At 45.8% G+C, this 23,368-nt stretch overlaps 2 protein-coding genes across 8 annotated transcripts in view; one reads left to right on the forward strand and one right to left on the reverse strand.

Annotated features, from left to right (window-relative positions):
* Positions 1 to 1,516, forward strand: part of TMPRSS6 (transmembrane serine protease 6) — a 37,141-nt gene extending 35,625 nt beyond the window's left edge. For all 3 annotated transcript variants that reach the window (XM_077339605.1, XM_077339603.1, XM_077339604.1), the window contains exon 18: positions 1 to 1,516. In XM_077339605.1, the coding sequence (XP_077195720.1) occupies positions 1 to 162 (162 nt within the window). In that variant the 3' untranslated portion in view covers positions 163 to 1,516.
* Positions 1,517 to 3,236: 1,720 nt separating this feature from the next.
* Positions 3,237 to 22,091, reverse strand: KCTD17 (potassium channel tetramerization domain containing 17). 5 transcript variants are annotated; one of them, XR_013231377.1, is made up of 7 exons: positions 21,776 to 22,088; positions 19,856 to 19,964; positions 12,308 to 12,399; positions 11,214 to 11,309; positions 8,775 to 8,900; positions 6,888 to 7,083; positions 3,805 to 3,939 (listed from the first exon to the last, which is right to left on the reverse strand). XR_013231377.1 is itself a non-coding variant. In XM_077339607.1 (6 exons), exons 1-6 carry the CDS (start codon positions 21,974 to 21,976, stop codon positions 3,799 to 3,801), a joined length of 765 nt encoding a protein of 254 aa, XP_077195722.1. In that variant the 5' UTR covers positions 21,977 to 22,091; the 3' UTR covers positions 3,237 to 3,798. The 5 variants fall into 5 exon arrangements, 4 of the variants coding, with proteins under 4 accessions (XP_077195722.1, XP_077195724.1, XP_077195721.1 ...); XM_077339607.1 differs by lacking the exon at positions 6,888 to 7,083 and having other exon boundaries at positions 3,237 to 3,939; positions 21,776 to 22,091; XM_077339609.1 differs by lacking the exon at positions 6,888 to 7,083 and having other exon boundaries at positions 3,237 to 5,187; positions 21,776 to 22,089.
* Between the last annotated feature and the right edge of the window lie 1,277 nt (positions 22,092 to 23,368).

The raw sequence follows: 23,368 nt of genomic DNA on the forward strand, positions 1-23,368 counted from the left end.
GGTGACTCTGGAGGACCTCTTGCCTGCCAGGAGCCCAGTGGCAGGTGGTTTCTGGCTGGTCTGGTGAGCTGGGGCATAGGATGTGCTCGCCCCAATTATTATGGAGTCTACACCAGAATAACCTCTGTGATAGGCTGGATGAAGCAGACCATGATGGGCTAAACAATATCTCATCCCCACCCTGTCTTTAACCTGTGAGACAACATAGGCTGCATGGAGGCACCACCTCTAGGCCTCAGCATCCCTTTCAACGTTCTGGACTGCAGGGACATTCCACATCGGACCAAATCCCATTTGATTTTCAAGGGTTGAACATCAAGGCAGTTTCAGTGCAGGAGCACAAGAGGCCTTATGAGGCCAGGAAGGGTAGATTTGTTGTTGTTAACATCCAAAAAGTGGGCAGTCCTTACAGTGAGGAACAATTGTGAGGTACAGTTGTCTATCATTATCCACCATCCCTCATTTTGCTACCAAAACGTTGCAATCAGGGCTTGTTTATAAGGTAGTCAGGACTGAATAACCGAAAGATCTTGGAGGGGAGATATCTTCTGGAAGGGAAAGTGGAAGTCATAACTAGAAGCCCTTCTAGCCTCCCTTGTAGAAATTATTTGTGTGTGTTTTCTGTTCAAGTTGCTTTTATGACATGTAGTTAATAATTGGTACACTGGGAGATGAGAGTAAGGAATTCCCCTGAGCAGATACTGTTGGGGGTACGTGGAAGAAATGAACTTCATGTGAATTGTCTTGCGATGATTCAATTTAAACACACCCACATCATAGGGCTGCCTAAAGACCAGGTGGCAGCCTTTAAAGGACCTCGTGCTCCTCAGCTGAAGACTTTCTGAAGGTTCTTTCTCACACACATACCTGAAGCTGAGTAAAACTGAGTCAGACCAGTATTGTTTATTTAGACTGGCATCAGCTCTCCAGAGTCTGAAGTCTGCCACTTTACCTGCTACCTGATCCTTTTAGCTAGAGATGCTGGGGATTGAATCTTGGACCTTCCTCATAAAAAGCAGATGATCTGAGCCATAGCCCTTTCCCCTAACTTCTGCTACTCCGAATCTTTTTCTGGCTTATGTCTCCATCCATCATCAATGCACCCGTATCATCTCCACCCAGCCAACTTGAATATAGGTTCTCACAGTCATTTTGGGGTACAAGTGACTTGCTGCCATTACCTGATCATGGAGATACATACCCGTATTGGATCACGCTTTGAGATTTATTCTAAATACCCAAACTTCTTACTTATAGGACGTAGCATTAAGAGCAACTTAGTGTCAGCCTATGAAAACCACTTTGCACAAAAATGGTACCACTTGTTCCTTGTAACACAGGCTGACCTTGCCTCTTTGTCATAGTACTGAAGATGAAAATCCATTTCTACAGCCTGACTCCATCGTGTTTACTCACAGCGTTCAATAGAGTTTGTATTCAAGGGCAAGTGGGTATTTAGGACTGCCGCCTACTTCATTGCTTGGAAATGTGATGAAATAAAAGGTTCATCAACATATGGAGTTATAAAATATCATTGTACTGTAGCGATTGTTCTAGGAAATGTGAAACATTCTTTTTCTGTGAAAAGTCCATGTTTTACATTTGTTTTACTGTCATGAACAAGGAACATACGAGGTATGTAGTTCCATGAAAGAGCCCCAGAAAAATCACACTATCCTTCATTTCCTCATCCCCAAACACACGTAATCATTTTCAAGGCCTCTGTCAGAAACCACTGCCATTAAGCCAGTCAGAACCTGGGACAAGTGTATACTGACTGTGTGGACAAAGAACTTTTTGTCATCACAGTGTTAGTCTACTGCTCCCAAGAGGCTATCTTGTTGTACATTAAAAATAAAATTAAAAGCTCCCCAAAATATTGTGTAGTCTGAGCAACATCCGCAGCATCTGTCTTCCACATGCCACTCCAACATGAAATTTGACCCTGGGTGCAAGCAGGTGAGATTACAGTAATTTGCATTAAGTGGGGCTGCCTTTAAAAATGGCCCCGAAGCTTCAGATTCTACAAAATGCAGCCCGCAGGCTATTGGAAGGCTCAAGAAACAATGATCACCCATGTACTAGAAAATCTGCCTCTAATTTGTTTCCAGGCATAATTCAAAAGTACCATTCTGACCTTTAAAGCCTGGCTCAGAGCCCAGTTAATATCTGCTTCACAAGCCCTGCTCTGTGTCCCCACCTTCAGAGGTGAGGTGAATGACAACCAGAGACTGGGCTTTTTCAGTAGTGGCACCTTGCTTAGTTTATGGAATTCCTTCAGGGAAATGTTTTCTGTTCCGCAGGTAATAGGCAGATTAAGGGATTCATCATTTGATACTATTTTAGACTAGAAATCTGTTTAAGCCAGGCTTTCTCAACCAGGGTTTTGTGATCCCTGGGATTTCCTGGCAGCCCTGGAAGGATTTCCTGAATGGGAACCATATTCTGCATGACTGCACCACTTCTAGGGTTTCTGAAAGCCTGAAGAATGGTTCAGTGATCTCTCAAAAGTAAAAAAGTTGAGACAGGTTGGTTTAAACTATCAGTTTCTCTTTTTTTGGTCTGTGTCTTTATGCTGTGCTGGGTTTTCGATACTGGATTTTCATTACTATTTTAAAAATATTTTTGTTGTTTTTCGATTGTAAGCCCCATCAGGCAAATTCCTGGGAAGGCAGCATAGACAATTTTCTAAATAAACAGATACATAACACAATCTGTCGAGATGAGGAAACTGGACAGAAAGTCAGCTCTGGGTTTCCGGGCCAGAAGTGGGTGGGCCCAGATTCCTGATCTGGTTTAGCCAGGCTGTGATTTCTAAACCAGAAGAAATTCCTCAGTGGGTACAAAAATCTGTGCAAGGCAGACAAACTTCTCTGCCTCCGTCTGAGAAAGCGGTGATGACCAGAAGTTCCTAGAAGCAACAGCACAAGCTGAGGTGACCTAATCAATCAGGGGTCCACTCCCAGGACCTTCTGAGACACAGAAGGAAAGGGTAGCCTTTGTTGATTGGAGACACATGTATCTTGTGGGGCTGATGATTTTAATATAATCCGGCTTTAGCCAGTCCTGCTGTGTGAATGAAGCATACTGGGATGCAGAATTTGTGTCCTGCATAAAAACCAAGATGGTTGTCGAGGTTCACATTGTTTTATGGAATCAACTATTCTCAGGCCAACCCCTGCCCTCCCACCTTTGCCCACAAAACTGCCATAGCCAAGAAGACAATGAGACATTGATAATGATCTGTGAAATTTATTCACTACTTCTTACATGGAATCCTCAGGCACAATTTTATGGGTATGTCATCCCAATACCAAAACCGTCAGCAGACATCACCTTCCTAAATTGTAGGGCATTAGTGTTGTCTTCACTGCTGGAGACCACAGAAACATCTTTTCCTCTTTTCTAATGTTTGGAATAAAGCCTCCTCAATGGAAGTTGTGTGGGTTTGTTTTCAGGCTTCCAAGAGACCCCTCCCCCACTTTGCAAAGGGATGCTTCTGGCCCAGGGATAAGAAAAAGGATGGCTGCTTCCATGCAACAGTTGCACAGAGAAAGTAAAGGAGCAAACAACATCGCTGTTTGTTCCTACAGCCAGAGATTATTTTCATATTATGCTCCTGTGCTCTGATGTTTCCAAAAATCTGTTTGGGCATGACCTTTACAAGTGAGTTTCCATGTCATGTGGTTAGGAAGGTGCACATTTTTTTTAATGACTGGTGTCATTTTCGGGCTGTTCTCTCCTCACAGCCATCCCCCACATACCATTGCGAGGCTTTTTTAAAAAAATCAATAGTTGTTAATAAGGTGATAGCGAAATGCAGCAGCTACCAATTGTTTTTTCAGCTGGCAAGGAGCCCTTCAGTGGTGGTGGTGAGGACCCTGGTGGATGCTCTGCTGCCTCTGCGAAAGCCTCTGCATTCGTGGCAGCAGTGACTGCCTGCCAGAAAATTATCATCATGTCAAAGCGATCTCGGATGGACTCACGGATCAGTTTAGGCATGGCTGCAGCCTGCCAAACCCCACAATAAGGATCCACTTCTCCCTGACTTCTGATACAAGGGCCGATTGGGTAAGATACTTTGGCTCTGCATAGCTGCTGGCTAGAATGAACTCCACACCAAACTACAAGATGAAGACCACTGTGGGATGGTAGGTGAATTTCCTCCAAGCCAGGCTGGATTCTGGTAATTTTTGGGGGGGGGAATCACTTGGGCATGAATTTGGGTTCACTGTGGGTGGGCAGGTAGTTGTGAGTCTCCTACATTATGCAGACTAGATGACCCTGGAGGTCCTTTGCAACTTGATGAATCTATGACTTCAGTCTACAAGCACATCTCCCAAAGAGTGTGCACCCCAGCCTATTCCTTCATGTGTTGGAATGCCAGCTCAATTCGTGTATGGTGCTAACTGTGAATTCTAGGCAGCGGCAGCCAAGTATTCTGGGAGAAGGAGGAAATAGCTTATCCCTCCTCTCCCAGAACACTTAGTACATTCCTACATTCTGGGACATACAACTGAAATGGCATTCCCCATGTGCGCCCCCAGAAAAGACCCTGGGAATGGTGGATTATGGGACACTACACAAAAATCTTTAATCCCCTTTGCAGAACTACAGTTCCTACGGTAGTATGACTGGGAACCATGACAGCCAACCTGGTCTGAAAGAGGTTTAAAGCAGGCAAGCCTTTAGCTCTACTGATTAGGAGACTCCCTCCAACTCAGCAAGCATGGCAGAGAAAGTAAAAGCAAAACTGCAGCTGGTATGCTTTATTCTCCCTATTCAAAGTTGCTGGGGCAATTCGGAAGGCCAGATCTCGGGGGGGGGGGGGATAAAGAAACAATACACATTCTGTATTCTGTCTGCTTCAAAGGGGATGCCTGGTGACTGTAAACATGAGGACTATTTCGTCCAAACCCAAAATGTTACAGGTGGAGGGGAAAGGGCTGAGTCAACATGACAACTTGCAACATTACCCAAACTCCAGCCCCAGCCATATTTTTATTATTTTTCTTTCAAACACACAATATAAAAAATGAAGATATTTTAAAAAATTAAACACACACACACGCACAAATTGATCATCAGCATTACGTCCTGAGATTTCTGGTTTGTAACAGCTTGAATCGACAAGAACGATCAGAGCCGGAAGACTGAGTGAAGTCAAGTAAAAAGGAAAAAGCAAGACTGAGATAAATTTAAAAGGATGCAGAAAAGGAACACACAGTGGGTGGGAGGACAGACGCGAAAGAGGAGGCAAGAGAGAGGGAGGGAGGGAGAAAGGAGGAGAAAAAAGAACACTTCTGTGAATACCGAGCATTGAAATTCTATAGTGCTATATTATATTCAGGCTCCAGCTGAGAGCACAAAAGTACCTGCGCAGGAGGAGAAAGGTCAGCCGCCTATAGCGTATCTTCCACTCTTGTTCAGTAGGAGACAGCAAGTACCTTTACAGGCTCCCCCCTTATGTAGGACCCCAGAAGAAAGCCTCACCTGTGCCCCAGTTCCACAGAAGTGGCCAGCATGTCTGTAGGGCATGCTTCACAAGGCCAGTGAGCTACAACTCCTTACGTTAGCTCTGCCAGGCAATCTGTTTTTGCATAGAGAAAGGGGAGTGGAGGCAGAATTGTAGCCATTTCTAGCAGTCTCTTACTTGGCAGCCATTTCCAGGAAAGGCCTTTTGTCCTGGGTATGCTGGCAAGGACTGCTCTGCTCGCCCTTCTGCTTTGGACATCCCACGCAAATCAATCGTCTTAAGTGCACTTAATCCTGTCCTGGACAGGGGCCAGCATCTGGACTCGCTGCAACACCTGGCCGATTGAGAACCCCAGTTCTGAGACTTACATAAGAGGATAGGCAATACCCACGGGGGGGGGGGGGGGGGAGACCTTCTGCCATGTTCTACATAGCTTCCCCCATCCCCTTTAATTTGTCCCCAGTTCACATGATTTGCCCTCTGCCAATCACTCTTACGAATCCCAACCACAAAAATTATGCAGATACAAGCAAAATGCAGATCTGCATAATTTAGTCTAAATGAAGCAGTTGGGGGGTACAGAACTTGGGTTTGTTGGGTTTTTGTTTTTTGCTTTTCATCACACTATAAATTAGCCCTCTTTGCCGTCTTGGGGAAAGGCCATTGCAACTGAACGTTGAGCCCGTGCTTGGCATGCAAGCTGAGCTTCCAGCCCTAGTTTCCCCAGCTTAAAAAAAAAGGACCTTGGGTAGATAAAGATGGGAATGGGCTAGACGGACCACCGGTCCGCCTCACTAGAAAAGAAGCACAGTACATTGGTTTTAGTCCTGTACCAGCTGCTTCCCCCACCCTCCCTTTCTAGGGGGGTTTACCCTGGAAGACTAATTCAGTACAAGGAGTCAGTCCAAATAGTAATACCTCTCTAGAAGAGTCAATGAGAAGGAAGTAGGAGATCTATTACGTGAGCCTGAGAATGCAAACAGGAGTGGCACCTGAGTAGAAGAAGAGGGAAGAGGAGGAGGAGGAGGACGAGGAGGAGGAGGAGATTTTGACGAGGGAAGAATACAGGATTCTAGGCACGGGAGTGAGAGGAGACAGGAGCTCAGGCTTTTCAGAAGGTGAGGAAACAGGCATCGCGGAGCAAAGGAAAGAGTGCAGAGCAGAGAGAGTGCAAGCCAGGTAAAAGGAACTCCAAAAACAGCCGGAGGAGACAAACAGCAGAACCCTGGTTAGATGACCTTGCGACACACTGAAAAGTAAACGCCTGTTTGCACCAAAAAGCAGCAGCTGCCCAAAGGAAGCTTTCCTCCCCGGTCTCTCCCTGAGTCTTTGGCCCCAGCGTTCTGCGCGTGCCCTGCAGAGGCCTTCCCAGAGCCCCCTCCCAGAATGCTTCCCTGCCACCGGCTCTCACCCAAAGGGAGCAGATGGCATTCGGCTTGTGTTTGTCTGGGTCATGTCTTTCCTCAGGGATTTGCTGCACCTTTCTCCTCCGCTGTGTCTGCCTCAGCCTCCGCTTCTGTCTCCTCCTCCTGTTCCTGTTCTTCCTCCTCTGGGGGTTCTTCCTCCTCCTTTTGTTCTGGATCCTCCTCCTCCTCGTCCTCCACGCTCTGCATCCCAGCATGCAGTACAAAAGGAAGAGAGGGCAGGAAAAGTTGGCAAGCTGGCCTTGGTGCCTCTAGCTCCTCCTGACAAGTGGGGGCACAACATGGGGCAATTGCTGTCCTGAGGAGAGCTTCACCCTCCTAAAGCCCACTGAAGTCAATGGACTTAAAAACAGCATTAAGTGTACTTGGGCTGCAGCATCAATTGGTTAAAATCATGATCCTAATTGATTGGGCAGATTATTCCTTTTTAAAATAAAAATCCTGTTTTCAACCATTGCTTACATTACCTGTAGGTTGTAGGCACCATTTAAAAAATCATTCCCACCCACGCTCCTCTCAAACTGGAAGGGAATGATACTACACAATAGTAAAGTATTAAATATCTATATGAAGTTATGCACAACATTTATTTTCTCCTTATTCATAAACTGAAATGCATGCTGATTTAACAGATGAAAGCAGATACAATTAACTGACTGGAATTTGTTGATTCTGCAGCAGCTGTTAAAACAAATAGGAAGACCTGCACTTGGAAAAAGGTTTCAGTGCCGTTTTTAATTGAACGAAAGCTTTAAAAGAAAATTTGCTGCGTCCTGGAACACCAGCAAATCTATCCTACATAGAAATACAGGAGATACTTGCTTGCCAATCAGGCTGAGGGTGGGGGGGGGTTAGTCCACATCTTTCCAAACAGGTAGCTCTGCCTTTCTCCCAATTTCTCCTGTCGTAAGGTGACCACAACCTTGCTTCCAATGACCAAACCTCAGGTGCTCTTCATGCTCTCCAGAAGTCAAAAGGAGAACATGAACAGAGCTATCAAAGAGATATTCAAAATATTTATGGCACCTGTGTACCAATGGGACTGCAGGTGGAGAATGGAGTAAGGAGCCAAGCAGAAAAACTGCAGGTGCAACATGACGACCTTCAGAACACAAGGGCCTCCAGGTCTGGTCAAATCAGAGGTGTATCTGTCCTAGCACCCTGGCTCAGAGACTGACCACAGGACACAAAGAAAGCCCAGTGTGTATTCGTCAGTCATGCCTGATGCCCACCTTCTGTCCCAAACCGTAGAACAGGGGTAGTCAAACTGCGGCATTTGCTGGCAGGAGCTCATGGGAATTGTAGTCCATGGACATCTGGAGGGCCGCAGTTCGACTACCCCTGCCGTAGAACATCACCTGAATCCCTCTCAACTTCGCCCTTCCCCACTAGATTTGACATATGCTATTACAACTGCGTTAAACAACATACAGCCTCCTTCATCTCAAACTAGGGACAGATCCCCAAACGCTGCAGCCCGGAGGCATCGCATTACTGGAAACATACACAAGGCATGTTCAGAACACTTCCAATGCAATCAGGGCTCTTTTCTTCCCAACCTTAGAGCAGCCTCCAACCATTGGGTGGCCAACAATAAGCCGTCCAAAAGGACAACACAATGACAGAGTGAATCCATGTTCAGCTCCAGGTTTTGGCAGCTGGCGGCTCCAATATCTCCTGAAAATGGGATTGGACTCTTAATTAACAATCACACTAGCCCAGTTCTATATTGGGCTAGCGTTTATCAAATTATATTCCATACCTATCTGAGAGGAAAAGGTGCCTTAGCAGCCAGAAGTAAAGTCACGTGACTTTACATGTCCGCTTGACAAGTAAGCAGTTCAGGAGAGAAGGATGCCGAGAATGGCTCTCACCTTGGCTTTTCGACTTGGCTCGCAACCCAGCCCATTGGGCGAACTGCACAGTTCCTTGGAGACCACACACAGGAACTCTGACTGGTCCTCATTCCCGTAATTATAGGTTGACCCAATATTCACCAGCTGGGAAGCAAAAAGGAAGGGATTCATTCACCTGTTTTCATTGCATTTCTATCCTGCCTCTCAAAAAACAGTTCAGGGAGGTATACAATGCAAAGTAAAGAAACGAAAAGCAAAGGGCAAGAGAAACAATATAAGTTTTTAGTTCCTGCTTGTGAACACTCATTTCCCCTTCTTCTATTGAATACACATATGCCAAATATAATATGCCTGAAATCAAGAACATTTGGCTCAAATGCCAGTATGCAAATGCAGCATGTACTTGCACATAATTAATGATGCAGTACTAAAAATTCCACAGAACATGATGGGGAAATTTTAACACATTGATAGTATGGCACCCAGTTCTTCTTGGCCAGCAAAGAAACACTCTTGATTGTACAATGACATAAAATTATCTGTACTTAAATAGTGACCGTTTATCTGTTTTCTGTGGAATTTCTACTTCCCCTTCCCCTCTTAATTAGATTACAATGGAGAGAAATGGTTAGGAGTGCAGACTTCTAATTTGACAAGCTGGGTTTGATTCCCCGCTCCCCCACATGCAGCCAGCTGAGTGACCTTGGGATCATCACAGCCCTGATACTGCTGCTCTGACCAAGCAATCCTGTCGGAGGTCTCTCAGCCTCACCTACCTCACAGGATGTCTGTTGTGGGGAGAGGAAAGGGAAGGCGATTGTAAATCGCTTAGAGCAGGGGTAGTCAAACTGCGGCCCTCCAGATATCCATGGACTACAATTCCCATAAGCCCCTGCCAGTGTAGCTGACTAGATGGGGCCAGTGGTCTGATCCAGCAGGTTTTGCTTGTAAAATACATTTCACTATTTCTAATGGTATTGTGTAATGTTTGTACTTTATATATGTAAAAGCTATTAGTTGCAAGAATTTGTTTGTTTTTTGACAAATCTGGGGGAATTGAACCAATAGGAGAAAGTTACAGTACACGTACAGGTAAGCCACCTTGACCTTTTGCTCATTGAAAGGCAGTGGTGAAAAGTGTTAAAATAAATACTCTTCCTGTCATTGTTTGTCACTAAATCTATGGCCTATTTCTGTTCCATGACCAAATACAGACGACTCTATTTAAATGTCCACTAACAGGAATCTAAATCTGTCGTATTACTTTTGTCTAGAACTTTAGGTCTATGTAGTTTTCACTATTTTTTATATATGGCAAGTGGCGTGCGTGCAAAACCTTAAAATCCTGATGATAATAAATCTTTCTACAGCAGCTAGTTCCCTGTGAGTCATCTGACAGTTGCTCTCAGATGATTCAACTACCACATGAGTGGAGTGACTGTAGTTCCCTGTTTCAACACAGATGACAGTTATGGATAAACTTGAAGAAGACTTGATGTTTTGTACCCCACTTTTCACTACCCAAAGGAGTCTCAAAGTGTCTTACAATCACCTACCCTTCTTCTCCCCACAACAGACACCCTGTGAGGTAGGTGAGGCTGAGAGAGCCCTGATATTACTGCTCAATCAGAACAGAAGAAAAAGAAGAGCTGGTTCCTATATGCCACTTTTCTCTACACAAAGGAGTCTCAAAGTGGCTTACATTCATCTACCCTTCTTCTCCCAACAACAGACACCCTGTGAGGTAGGTGAGGCTGAGAGAACGCTGACAGATCTGTGACCAGCCCAAGTCCCCACAGCTGACTGCATATGGAAAATGAGTGGGGAATTAACCCCAGTACTTCATATTAGAAGCCACCACTCTTAACCATTACACCAAGCTGGCTCTCCACTACAGTCTAGGTGCACAACTGATAACGCAGTGTTAATCAGAATCTGCTCACCATATGTTTTCCGGTTCCATTGCGCAACTCAGGAGGGTAAGGTTAAAAAAACAAAGCATAAATCTAATAAACTTGAGATTCTGTGATTTTGCCATCTACAATGTTTCGCCTCCCAGAGACAAGTCAGAATCTTGCCTTGGTTGTTACACCATCCATTTGAAACTGTTACAACTCATGGCCTTGTAAAATAGAGGGACTAGTTCTGCAGGTCTCATAGCAGCCCACATAAGGACAAGCCGCTGGTGGAAAAAGGAGGGCAGAAATATCTAAATGCACAAACAAGAAGCAGAGACACTGGAAAGCTAGAAGGAAGGAATTATGCTCCCCATAATTATGCTCTTCTCCTCTTGGCTCTGCCACTATAACAAGAAAAAAGATGGTGTTTCTATTACTAATTACTCTGGATTTCAGCCAATCAAAAGGTGAGGCATAAACCTTTAAAAACAAATGATAGGGAAACAATATTCAAGATATCCCCTGCATTGGTTTGCACTGGCCACCATTTCTTGCATACCTGTTCAAAGCGCCATCCATCAGACATGGTGGAGACCATTTGGGTGAGTTCCTCCTCTTGACACTGAAGAACTCGGTACACGTGCTTTGGAGGCACCTAGGAGGAATAGAAACAGCAGTTTGTGTAATACATGAGCCTTCCTCCCAGGAAGACTTTCCGGGTTTGAAGCATCATCCTAAACAGAATTATGCCTTTCTGAGTCCAAAAGTCAGAAGACTCACAGTCTGCTTAAGAGGACATTGTCCTTTCACAACCACAGCATCAGGGGAAATTACTGCAGGTCTTCAAATAAAGATGAGAGGTTGCTGGCTGCAATGGCCATGGCTATACACTTAAAGAGCAAGACATCATCTATTGGATGTTTCTAGCCAATTCATGAGACTGCCAGCTGCAGCCTCTGGGATGTCACAGCACAATTAAAAGCTCAAGCACCCTTTCCAAAGGCATGAGTACATTCACATATTTCCCCATCATGATATTTTTCTCTTCCCCACTCCCCCAGACTTACATGGCCAGGACTCCTTAGGCATATTGACCAAGCAATTGTCTTTTCTACTTTGAGCCTAGGTAAAGGTAAAGGTATCCCCTGTGCAAGTACTGGGTCATGTCTGACCCTTGAGGTGACGCCCTCTAGCGTTTTCATGGCAGACTCAATATGGGCTGGTTTGCCAGTGCCCTCCCCAGTCATTACCGTTTACAAGCTGGGTACTCATTTTACCGACCTCGGAAGGATGGAAGGCTGAGTCAACCTTGAGCCGGCTGCTGGGATTGAACTCCCAGCCTCATGGGCAGAGCTTTCAGACTGCATGTCTGCTGCCTTACCACTCTGCGCCACAAGAGGATCTGAGCCTACCCATAAAAACTGTAATCCATGATAACAAATACTCAGAAACTCAAACCATCTGGGGGACAACCCCCACACCTGTTTCCTCCTACTTTTGCAAGACTGCCCATAGATCCCCACCACCATGGAATTAATCATTTTCAATGCCACCAGGGAGCATACCATCCTTGAACCTCCATCTTATACCCCATGTCTTTCTGCAGCTTTCCCATTTTTCAAGTAGGCCTTCTGTAGCCACATCCCATCACACCTGTGTTACAGTGTAGTCCTTCTCCTCCAGCCTGTCCTTTATTAATCTGATTAGAGACCCGATGTTGTAGAATTCAGCTTCTTCCAGAACTCCTAGAAATACAGGCAGAAGACATATGAGAGACTGTAAGGAGCAACTCTGCCTTGCAAGCTAGCGAGCTATCTCACTGTTGACTGGTAACAAGGTGAGCACCAACATCAGTTCTATATATCTTTGAGGTTTGTATGCTCATACTACTAGGAATGGTATGAAGATACTTTCAAGGCCAGTTTTGGAATTTGATCTGTATTAACAGAATCTCGAAGGATCTGTAACCCTCTAATCCACTTAGTCAGGAATACATTGCACTGAGCTTAATAGGATTTACTTAGTGGCACGGGTACTATCTAGGAGACCCAGGTTCAAATCTTCCCTCAGCCACAAGGCTTGCTGCTTGATCTTGAGCAAGTCACCCTCAACCTAACCTATCTCTTAGAGGTATTGTGAGGAAAAATATGGGCAAAGAACTATGCGCACCGCCACAAACTCCTCAGAAAGAGGGCAGGATTTTTTTTAAAGAATATTATTATTATTATTATTATTATTATTATTATTATTATTTAGATTTATTTCCCGCCACTCCCCGTAGGCTCGTGGCGGGTCACAACAGTCCTATACCCATTAAAATACCCATAATAAAAGATATGCCATAATATCAGAGGAGAAGAGAGGAAAGGCATAATGTGGCTCTTATCATAAGGTGACCAGATCGTAACATTGGTAAAGCAGGACACCATTGATCGGGGGGGGGGGGGGGGGTCTTGATTAAAAATTTGATCTATATGGAGCAACAAAAAATTTCATAAAATGCAAAAATAGTATTGTAATATATTTTTTTTTACTTTCAACATAAGTACAATTTGCCAGGTGCCCCCAGATGTCCCTCCAGAAGTGGGACAATCTGGTCACCTTATCTTATCAGGAAATTTAGGCTCATGAGAATGGCACCCCCACCCCCACCCCCTCCCCTCCCTTACCAGGCTGGAAAATGCTGTCATGTGTGTGCAGGAGAAATGCCATGCAGACATGGTACTTGAGGGCAGCAGAGTAGGGCCAGATCTCCCAGGTCCTGACTTCAACCAAACGCCTGGCAGAAGAGCTCCATCTTGCAGGCCCTGTGGAACTAAGGAAGTTCCATCAGGGCCCTCAGCTCTTCCGGAAGCTCATTTCACCCTGGCCCTGGTCAAAGCCAAAGCCTGGATCTCTCAAGGGCTAGGGATCTCCAGCCTATTTGTGCCAGCAGACTGCAAAACCCTGCTGGGGGCACAGGGGTTAAATGGTCCCTCGTATACATGTGTATGGCCTTAAAGGCTAATACCAAAAACTTGATCCGGTATTCAACTGGAAGCCAATGTAGCTGCCTCAGCACTGGCTCGATGTGGGCCCTCCATGATGCTCCAATGAGAATCCTAGAAGCTGCATTCTGCACCGGTTGGAGTCTAGCATCCCCTGAGCTATATAATTTGCTGAAGGCCATAGTCTCACAGCTTGATGGAGTTCAAGGCACAAAAGAAATTTCTCTACATTCTGGAAGAACACAACTGCAGACAGCATGATCAGCCATGCAATGCCACCTACAAGAACTTAAGTAGATAACAAATGGAAAACTGGAAAAATGGAGAAGAATACGATCTTGTGGAGGCTACACAGAGTTGATTTTGCCCACAAAGCAGAAAACAGTGTGTGTAGTTAAGAGGAAAATGTAGAGAGGGGAGAAAGAAAGAGGAAGGAAAAAGAATTTAACACGCGGCTGCAGACAGCAAGGACTGCAGTGTGGAGAAGTCCATACCAAAAGGACAATTAACGGCATCAGAGAAAAGTTCAGAGATAGAAACCTGAAGCCCAGAAAAACAACTGAAAAATGTAGGTGGGGAAATCTACCCCACACCCCCCTGTGTTAAATTTTTCTAATGGAAAATGCATTGAAATGTGGGGAAGCACTTTAAAAAACTCAAAATACTTTGGCCACCTCATGAGAAGGAAGGACTCCCTGGAGAAGAGCCTAATGCTGGGAGCGATCGAGGGCAAAAGAAGAAGGGGGCAACAGAGAATGAGGTGGCCGGATGGAGTCACTGAAGCAGTTGGTGTGAGCTTAAATGGACTCCAGGGAATGGTAGAGGACAGGAAGGCCTGGAGGATCATTTGTCCATGGGGGTTGTGATGGGTCGGACACGACTTCGCACCTAACAACAACAACTTTTTAAAAAACCTATGGAATATTTTTACAATGGGTGAAATGTTTAAAGAAATTATTTACTCAAAACATGTAGTATGAACATTTATGTTTGACAGTCTACAGCATTATCCAATGGTAATACCTATGCCTATAGATAACTCCTGAAGTGGATGGCCTGGGCTAGTCCGACCTTGTCATATCTCAAAAGCTAAGCAGGGTCGGCCCTGGTCAGTATTTGAAAAGGAGACCACTAATGAATACCAGGTCCTGGCACAAAGGCAGGTAACGGCAAACCATCTCTGGGAATCTTTTGCCTTGAATATCCCACAGGATTGTCAGAAATTGACTGCAACTTGATGGTACCATATTAAAGGCAAACATTTGGAAAAACACCTTTCTCATCTACATATTCTATTAAGCCAAAATTTTGACCCAATCCACTGGATCAACATTGTTTCTGTATCCGTGGTTTAATTACAATTGTTGTCAGACCCTTATGCTTCATTTCCCTATTTGCAATAACTTTATATTACAAAGTAATACTGTATATAGCCCATTTATTTAAAACTCTGGTATTTAAAAATGTCATAGTTTGGGGGGAGGTGTCAGTATTAAGTCTGAAACCAGATGTGGATGTTTTGAGAACAAATACTGAAGAAAGCAAAACTCATCCTGCGTGAAAAAGAAACCAACACATGCTCCCGTTTCCATGTTCACTTAACAAATGAGAGCCAGTTTGGTGCAGTGGAGCAGGAGCTTGGACTTCTAATCTGGAGACCCGAGTTTGATTCTGCACTCCCCCACATGCAGCCAGCTGGGTGACCTTGGGCTCACCGAGAAAGCTGTTCCAACAGAGCAGTAATACCAGGGCTCTCTCAGCCTCACTCACCTCACAGGGTGTCTGTTGTGGGGAGAGGAAAGAGAAGGCAATTGTAAGCCGCTTTGAGACTCTTCCAGGAATAGAAAAGCAGCATATAAGAACCAACTCTTCTTCTTCTTAACACAGCCTCATACTGAAATACGATTTCAACTTTATTAATATAGACCAATTTGATGTGACAAGACAGAGCCATAAAAATGTTACAGAAGACAGCACGTAAAACAGAAGCTCTGGTAGCAAGGAATTCTTTAAATACATCCATTTAAATCGAAACGCTACCTCATCACTCAAAAATTGAAAGTGTTGCCACGTACAGTAAGAAAAATTATTTAAAGTCAGCCTAGACACCTGAATATTCATAAAATCCATTTCATTTTAATGATATGACAGGTGGGTCTGAGGGTCATCCAGTATCTTTGAATAAATAACAAATGGGAAAGGGGTGAAAGCATCAAAATGGAATGCCTAGTAGTGAAACAAACTGGTACAGAGAGAAATAATTCTATCAATATATCAAGACTGATGAACAACACATGACAAACAAGGAAGGGATGCAAGAAACAGCACATGTTTCAAAACACATGCAGAACATTCCAAATTCAGTTCCTGCTGCCTGCACTTAGTTAAAAGGTACCAGCTCTGGGGGGAAACATCCTAGCCTGAGAAAAGCAGATGGAACAGATCATGCCCACTAAGTCTGTGACCCACCAAGCTGATCACAGTCTTCCTCTCCTAACCACATATGGCAGCGCACCAGAAAAGCTATAGACTTCTAGCTTGCCTGGGGCTGCAACAAGGATCTGATAAGATTGAGTTTAGCTTGGTGAATCACTAAACAGGATTAGATGGGGTTAGGCTATCAGAGAAGGAAAAGGAATCCACATGGTTGAACCATGATAGCATTGTGAGCTGTAGATCCGGGGTCACTAATGCAGTGCTATCAGCGGAGGGGTAAATGGGTCTAGGGGGGTGATTAGAAGGTACAAGATATAAGCATCTGGAGGCCCTTGCAGAAGCTAAGCTCTAGGCTTGGTTAGCACCCGTCTGGCAGCCTTCATGAAAACTCTATGTACAAATGTCCCACTCTGCCTGCCCACTCCCCCCCCCCCCCCTGAGAGAAAGGCACTATAAATGCGAATAAAAACCAATAAATCCATTCCTGGATGTGTTTTTAGGAGAATGCACACATAGAAGGGGAACATTAGTATCACTGCAGAAGACAACTTTTTAAGACTGTATCCATATTTAGTCATTCTGTTTAAAGCCGATGAAGAACACAACGAGACCTATTTGAATAAACAACGGAATGGGATGGATCGAGCTATTTAGAAGAACATGAGATGTGCAGGAGCAGCCAAATGATGCAAAGGGAGAAGAAATTACAGTGTTTGAACACACATTATGCAGGAACTAATATTGGAGGAGGCGATCCATTGCGGTTAAATGAGAACAAGGGAATGTACAAACGTCCCATTATTAGATTCTGGATTAATGAGAAAATGGCTTCCATGTATCTGTGGAATGAAATGCTGCAACAGTTTCTGCCCTCCCTGGGGCAATCAAAATATTGAGGCACTCAATCTGTCAGCACATTTAATTCTTTCAAATGCAGAGGAGTCTTATTGGAGTGCAGGAAGCTGTTTCCCCTGCTGAAAGGTTTTCTATCACAGAAGAGGAAAAGCTTGAAAACACGGAAACGAGATGTCAAGCACGACGGAACAGTTCGCCTTGGCTGGCTGAGAAGTACAAACAGTGTGGTCCCCATATATTGTGGAAAGAGGGCCCCTCCTTTCCTCACCCTATAAAACACAGCCTGGGGACCTGGATAGGGGCTGTGAGGAGGCATCCCCTGGTACTGTTAAAAGCATCCTTCAGTTACGTAATCCTCATGGATGTATTTTTGTTAAGCTTATTCTTCAGGGATAGCCACTGTTCGGCTCCAGCTCCCCCCTCCTGCCTCATCCTCAGTGCTCAAATACCATCTGGATGATCCAGAAAGGTGCCCTTGTATTCCACAGGCATAAAAAGGTAAAGGTAAAGGTATCCCCTGTGCAAGCACCAGGTCATGTCTGACCCTTGGGGTGACACCCTCTAGCGTTTTCATGGCAGACTCAATACAGGGTGGTTTGCCACAGGTATATTTGGTAACAAATGAACTTCAGCTGCGTTCAATACTTTAGGACCGGGGTAGTCAAACTGCGGCCCTCCAGATGTCCACGAACTACAATTCCCATGAGCCCCTGCCAGCGTTTGCTGGCAGGGGCTCATGGGGATTGTAGCCCATGGACATCTGGAGGGCCGCAGTTTGACTACCCCTGCTTTAGGAGGAGGCATATGGTTCGTTGGAAGGTCTGCCTTTGACCTCCTAAGGTTACTTCTGACAGTATGGGGGCTGAAATTAAGGGGTCTCATTCTGTTTTTAAGGAAGGTTCACTCCCTTTAGCACAAACTCAATAACGCAGCTGTAGCAACAAAGCTCCCCCTCCAGTTACATTCCAGTAACAGCTATCAGGATGCTGCTGCTGCCTTCGAAGTAGGTTTGCCCGCTCCTTTTGCTGATTTGCATCCTGCTTGTCCCCAGAGGCACACGTGACCCTCTTTGCTAGCAAGCAACAAGGGAAGGCAATTAATGAACTCACCGAGGAATCTGAGTGCCTAGGAACCAGCGTTCAGTTACTATCCAGAGCCAACTTGGGCTTGATCTGGAATTTTGCCCTCAACACATCTCAGTCAACTGAATGAGTAAGCAACAAAGGCCACTATGAGTTTGAATCCCACCAATGGAGTGGGAAAGAGAGAAATGAAGCAGGCTTCTATATTCTGACCCTCCACAATGGCCTTTCTGTTCTCTCTGCAACCCCCCTCCCCCCAACAGCATTCCAGCTCCCAAACATAGACGGAGATCACTCAAACCAAGGAGACCACATTCGGAAAACTAGGTGACCCTTTAGTCCAAGCATCATTTCCCCACAAATCTTGTTTTGTGATACAGAAGGTGAAATAAAAGCAAAAGGTTCCCGATGGAACACTTTGTGAGGAAGGGAAATGGTGTCATTTCTGTAAAAAACCCGGATCCCATGTGCAATATTAAAAACAAGGGATGCCACAAAGATCTTCCATCTGTAGACTATGAAGCTATTGTGCTTTGGAATAGGGGGCATTCTTTCTGGCATCCTTCTCACTGTGGCATTTGGGGGTAAAAAGATAGAGCTTCCTACCAAGAGGAGAGAACTTTAAACATTCAAGACATCCAATTTTTAAATTTATTTTCCTTCATTTGTACCATGTCTTTCTCCCCAATGGTGAGCCAAAATGGCCAATCTCATGCCCCTCACTTCCCTGTTTCCTAAAAACCCTGTGACAGGTTAGCCTGAGAGACTGTGGCAGGCCCAGGGTTAATCACCAAGCTTCCATGGCAAAGCAGGAAATAGACCCTGGGTCATCAAGATCCTAGTTCACCACACTAGCTCCTACACCACACTGGGTCTCATGGGTAGTCCTCAAGGATCAAGATAGGATATTGCCTCTAGATAGTGGTACCATTCCTTGGTCTTCCCTTCCTATCTATCTCTCTTAGCACATAAAGCCAGTGTTGTATTATTTATTTAATTCTATTTGTATTTATTATCTGCCCTCTCTCTGGGGACTCAGGGGCGGGTTACAATGAAACAAAATACATACAGGATACAAAGGAATATAACATTTAGTTAAATTTGTTAATTAAAAACATTCACTGATTAAACTGTTACAAACTTAAATGCTTAATTTTCTGTATTCTGCAAGGGGCAGGGGGAGGGTCATAAGACCCTTTAGCTAGAGTAAATTTAGTTTAATTTGGTGGGTTTCCAGCAGGGAGACCAGCACTTTCAGATGCTTTTTCAGCCTTAACCATAAGCCCAGCAAAAGAGCTCCAGTTTACAAGCCCTGCAAAACTGATTTAAGTCCTGCAGGGCTCTAATTTCATGTGGTAGGGCGATTCCAGGCTGGGGCCCTAACTCTAGTTGTGGCCAATATGATCTCCATGGGGTTGGAGATCCTGAGCAGCTTTTGGCCTGCAGATCTTAACGTTCTTTGGGGGAGTTACAGGAAGAATCAGTCCTGCAAGTTTGATGGCCCCAGACCATTTAGGGCTTTAAAGGTTATGACCAAAACCTTGAATCTCATTCGGTCTTCAATTTGGAGCCAGTACAGCTGTGAGAGGACAGTCAAGTATGAGCCCTCCACTGGGTCCTGGTAAGGACCTGTGCAGCTGCATTCTGGACCAGTTGATGTCTCCAGAGCAGGTTCAAGGGTAGCCTTGCACATTTAGCATTCCAAGACAATCTTTATTTCTCTGTGGAAATGCCACAGCCAGCTGGCTTTCAGAACCAACCCAATTCACAGCTCTGGGTATTTTAGACATTTTGCTGCCATCCTAGCCAGCTGTCCATTCCCAAATCCATTGAAGCCTCACCTTCTTCAGCCATATCTTTATCTAATACCAGCTTTCCATGTCGGAGGAAATTCAGGATGGGTCCAAAGTAAGTGGGGTCCCGATCGATGAGGTAGGCACCGGTCTCATCCTAGCCAGAAAGCAAAGAACAAAGAAGGAATGAGGATGAGTACCCTTTTGACCAACCACAGTATTCAAATCACCAAACTGAAAATCACCATTCTCTTGCCCCTGGGGAATCACTTCTCCCGTCTGACTCTGCGGACACAGAATATGTGTGACCAGCCTGGCAAATGAAAAGAAGACGAGTCATGGAATGTTACTGTGGAGAAGGAAATAAAAATGTTGGTCTGGATCAGATAAGAGCTTCCCACAGGGTTTAGGATCAAGCAATGTGTATGTGTGTGCAGTGGGGGGGGGAGTTAATTTGGAACCTAAAAGGAAGAAGATAAACAAATATCTTTTGGGTGATTTAAGAATATGGGCTCAATGTTGCTGATAGGAAAAGATGGGGGAAGTAAAGGCAGCTGAATTCTGTATATCAGATCAAAGCAAACCAGCTAAATCCTCAGCTGCAATGTGAGTTTCGCTCTTTTTAAAGTCTGGGCCTCCCAGACACCACCATGAAGGTGATGACCCCCGAGCATGGAGTACCTAATTCCAGACTGCTGGTGGGACCAGCCATTTCCTTAAAAAAAAAAAAAAACACCACACACAGTAGGCTTCCAAGAACAGAGTGTTTTTTTTTTAATGAGCTGGACTCGGTTTCTTCCCTCCAAGCACTCACAACTGAGGAAGCACTTTGCAAAACGTAAGACCTCGAATTATTAAGGAAGCTGCTCTTTCTTTTTAGGCCCTCAATTTCTATAAGCGCGAGATAAATTCCCTGATTCCCAAAGTGCAAATCCCAGGTTAGACTTATTATTTATTGTTATTTTATTAATCATATTTATATACCGCCCTCTCCAGAGGCTCAGGGCGGTTTACATAAAACATAGAAACAATACTAGAAACAATCCATAACTTAGATAACCTCAGCTGTGACACAGTTTACTAATGTAACAGGATTAACTTTTGCTTATGTATTCCTACTGTCATGATGGTCAGCTCATAGTCTGAGGAAGAGTGCTTGCACTCGAAAGCTCACGCCTTGAATAAATCTTTGTTGGTCTTAAAGGTGCTACTGGACTCTGATTTTATTATAGACAGCCATAACCATAACTTGGGAGTGGCCTTGTAGATGAGAAAGTTCCCTTCCATCTTGACAAGGGTACGTGACCGGGCCAGGGCTTTGTAGGGGAAGAAGGGCCTTGACTCATGGGGCAGAGCAGCTGCTTGGCTGGCAGCCATTCCCAGGTGCAGTCTTGTTTCAGCAGGAGCTATTCAAAGCAGGGGATGCAAAACACCTTTACCTGCCACCCAAGGTCAGCGAGTCCTTGGAGGGGGGTTGGCAACGACTCTGAAGATAAACAAGCACCACGGGGGTGGGGGGGGGAGAGAAGGGGGCGTTGCATCTTTCCCCTAAGACTCTCTTTCTGCTCACAAGCCTCCTCGGGAAGTCGCGAGCCACTGAGAGAAGGAGGAAACAAGCAGCCACAGCGCTCCCCCCGGGGCAACTGGGCGCCCTCGCCCTGGCCAAAGCAGCGCTGCTGTTGCAGCCGTCCCCGAAGTCATGCCCTTCGCGCAAAAAGGCCAGGATGGGCCCGGCAGACCCCATCCAGAAGCAGGAGGAGGCTTCTTAGCCCTCGGCTTCTCGCCCACCCTGCCGGCCCCTTCCCCCAAGGGAAGCGAGGGGGCGGGCGACGCCGCGGGCCCGGCAAGGAGGCGTCGCGCTGCCGAAGCCCCTCGGCGGCCCCCCGAAAAGGGCGGCTCCGCCAGCGCTTTGTTCTCTCCCCGCCCGCACAGGCCTGCCCGGCGCCGGGATGCGAGCCCGCGGCTTACCCGGTCCGATTGCAGCTCCTCCCCCTGGCACAGGCGGCAAAGGAAGGACTTCTGCTCGCGGCACAGCGTCTGCCGGGTGGTCAAGAACACGGTCCCGCCGACGTTCAGCCGCACCCATTTGCCGCGGTTGCTGGCGGGCAGCGGCGCCGGGCAGCTCTCCCACGCGCAAGCCGCCCTCTGCCTCGCCTCCGCGCGCTCCATCCTCGCCGCGCTGCGCCGCGTCCCTCCTACTTTGGCAGGCAGGCAGACTGGCAGGCAGGCAGGCGGCCCTCCGCTCGCAGGTGCGGCGCGGGCGGCCGGGCGGGCGGGAGGATTCTGGGACTTGTATTTCCCCCGGAATCCTCCTCGGGAGGGGTGTTTGGGCGCGCGGCGGCGCTGCGTGGCCGAGGCGGCAGCCCGCAAGCCCCAAGTAGCATTGGGTTTTGCTGGGCCCCCGTTTCCGCACGGCGCCCTATCAGAGGCGGTAATCCGCGAGGGGGAGTCCCACTAGCAGGTCGGGAACAAAAGGCAGCGGAGGTCCACAGGCACCCTCGAGACAAAATGTAGTCCCGCATCGTTTTGTATGACTGGGAGCGCATTCCGTCACCTGCATGCTCACCTACTTTAAGCACGTTGAATAATGCGTTTTCAGTGTGCTTCTTGCAGCTCTGCGTGCATTATAGAAGTTTGGTCCAATTTACGAAAGCTGATACTAGAATAAATTTTGTCTGGAAGAAACCGTGTTCCTGTTGGTGAACGAGGCGCGTTCATTTGTTTGCCACGTTGACTGCAATGCAATGTGGCCACAAGTGATCTCTGATGTCAACATCACCCTTTTTTTTAATAGGCATATCAAAATTAAACATCTTCCCACGAGACTGGGGTCTGCAAACTTTATGCCTAAGAACCAAAACTAGTCATAGCTTCTCAATGCAAGTGTATATGGCGGCAAACGTATGTGACAACCAGAGAATCTGCCATTTTCCACTCACTGCATTTTGCATTGCACCAGGCATTAGGAGCGGCAGGACCCCAGAAATCAAGGTAGTAGACTTGCATAGTTTTTATCTGAGTTGTTTGCTTTCCTTTTTATCATTCCTGATGTCTTTCTTCCAGTGCTTTCAACACCTACAAAGAGACAGTTAATCCTTTTGGGACTGCAGTAGAGAGACCTGTCCATTGCCAAACCTTCGTGTCCACATAGGAGCACTACTTATGCAATTGTTATCAAATGACAAAGACTCATGTCTTCTGAAGGAATTTGAAGGACAAAAGAGAACACAATAGTGATTTACTGACTCCTAAAGCAGGAAGGAATTGGCTAGGTCAGTTACATAAACAGGGACACTATCCTAACTCAAAGATTCCCCGCCACAAATGTATGCTCTGTCTAAAGTTCCCCAAACACTAACAAATCTCCACTCTGGTAGACAGCAGCAGGGCACTGTTAGTTTAGTTTGGTGCTTTTTAAAGCCGAAGAATAAACAGACCTTTCTTGGGAGGGTCAAGCATTTATTAACAAGGCTGAAATTTCTTCCTGGTCCTTGCCTGTTAAATATTGCAGCAAAGGCTTCAAAGAAGTCAACTTGCTCTGAGAAGAACATCCACCACATG

This window comes from Paroedura picta, chromosome 5 (assembly GCF_049243985.1).
Source record: "Paroedura picta isolate Pp20150507F chromosome 5, Ppicta_v3.0, whole genome shotgun sequence".
NCBI lineage: Eukaryota > Metazoa > Chordata > Lepidosauria > Squamata > Gekkonidae > Paroedura > Paroedura picta.

Coding starts and splice junctions, on each gene's coding strand:
- KCTD17 (XM_077339606.1), bottom strand. CDS start 21,976: ATGGAGCGCGCGGAGGCGAGGCAGAGGGCGGCTTGCGCGTGGGAGAGC. Junction 19,965..21,775: donor AGGAGCTGCAATCGGACCGG/GTAAGCCGCGGG, acceptor CTTTCTGGCTAG/GATGAGACCGGTGCCTACCT. Junction 11,310..12,307: donor AGGACTACACTGTAACACAG/GTGTGATGGGAT, acceptor TATTCCTCCTAG/GTGCCTCCAAAGCACGTGTA.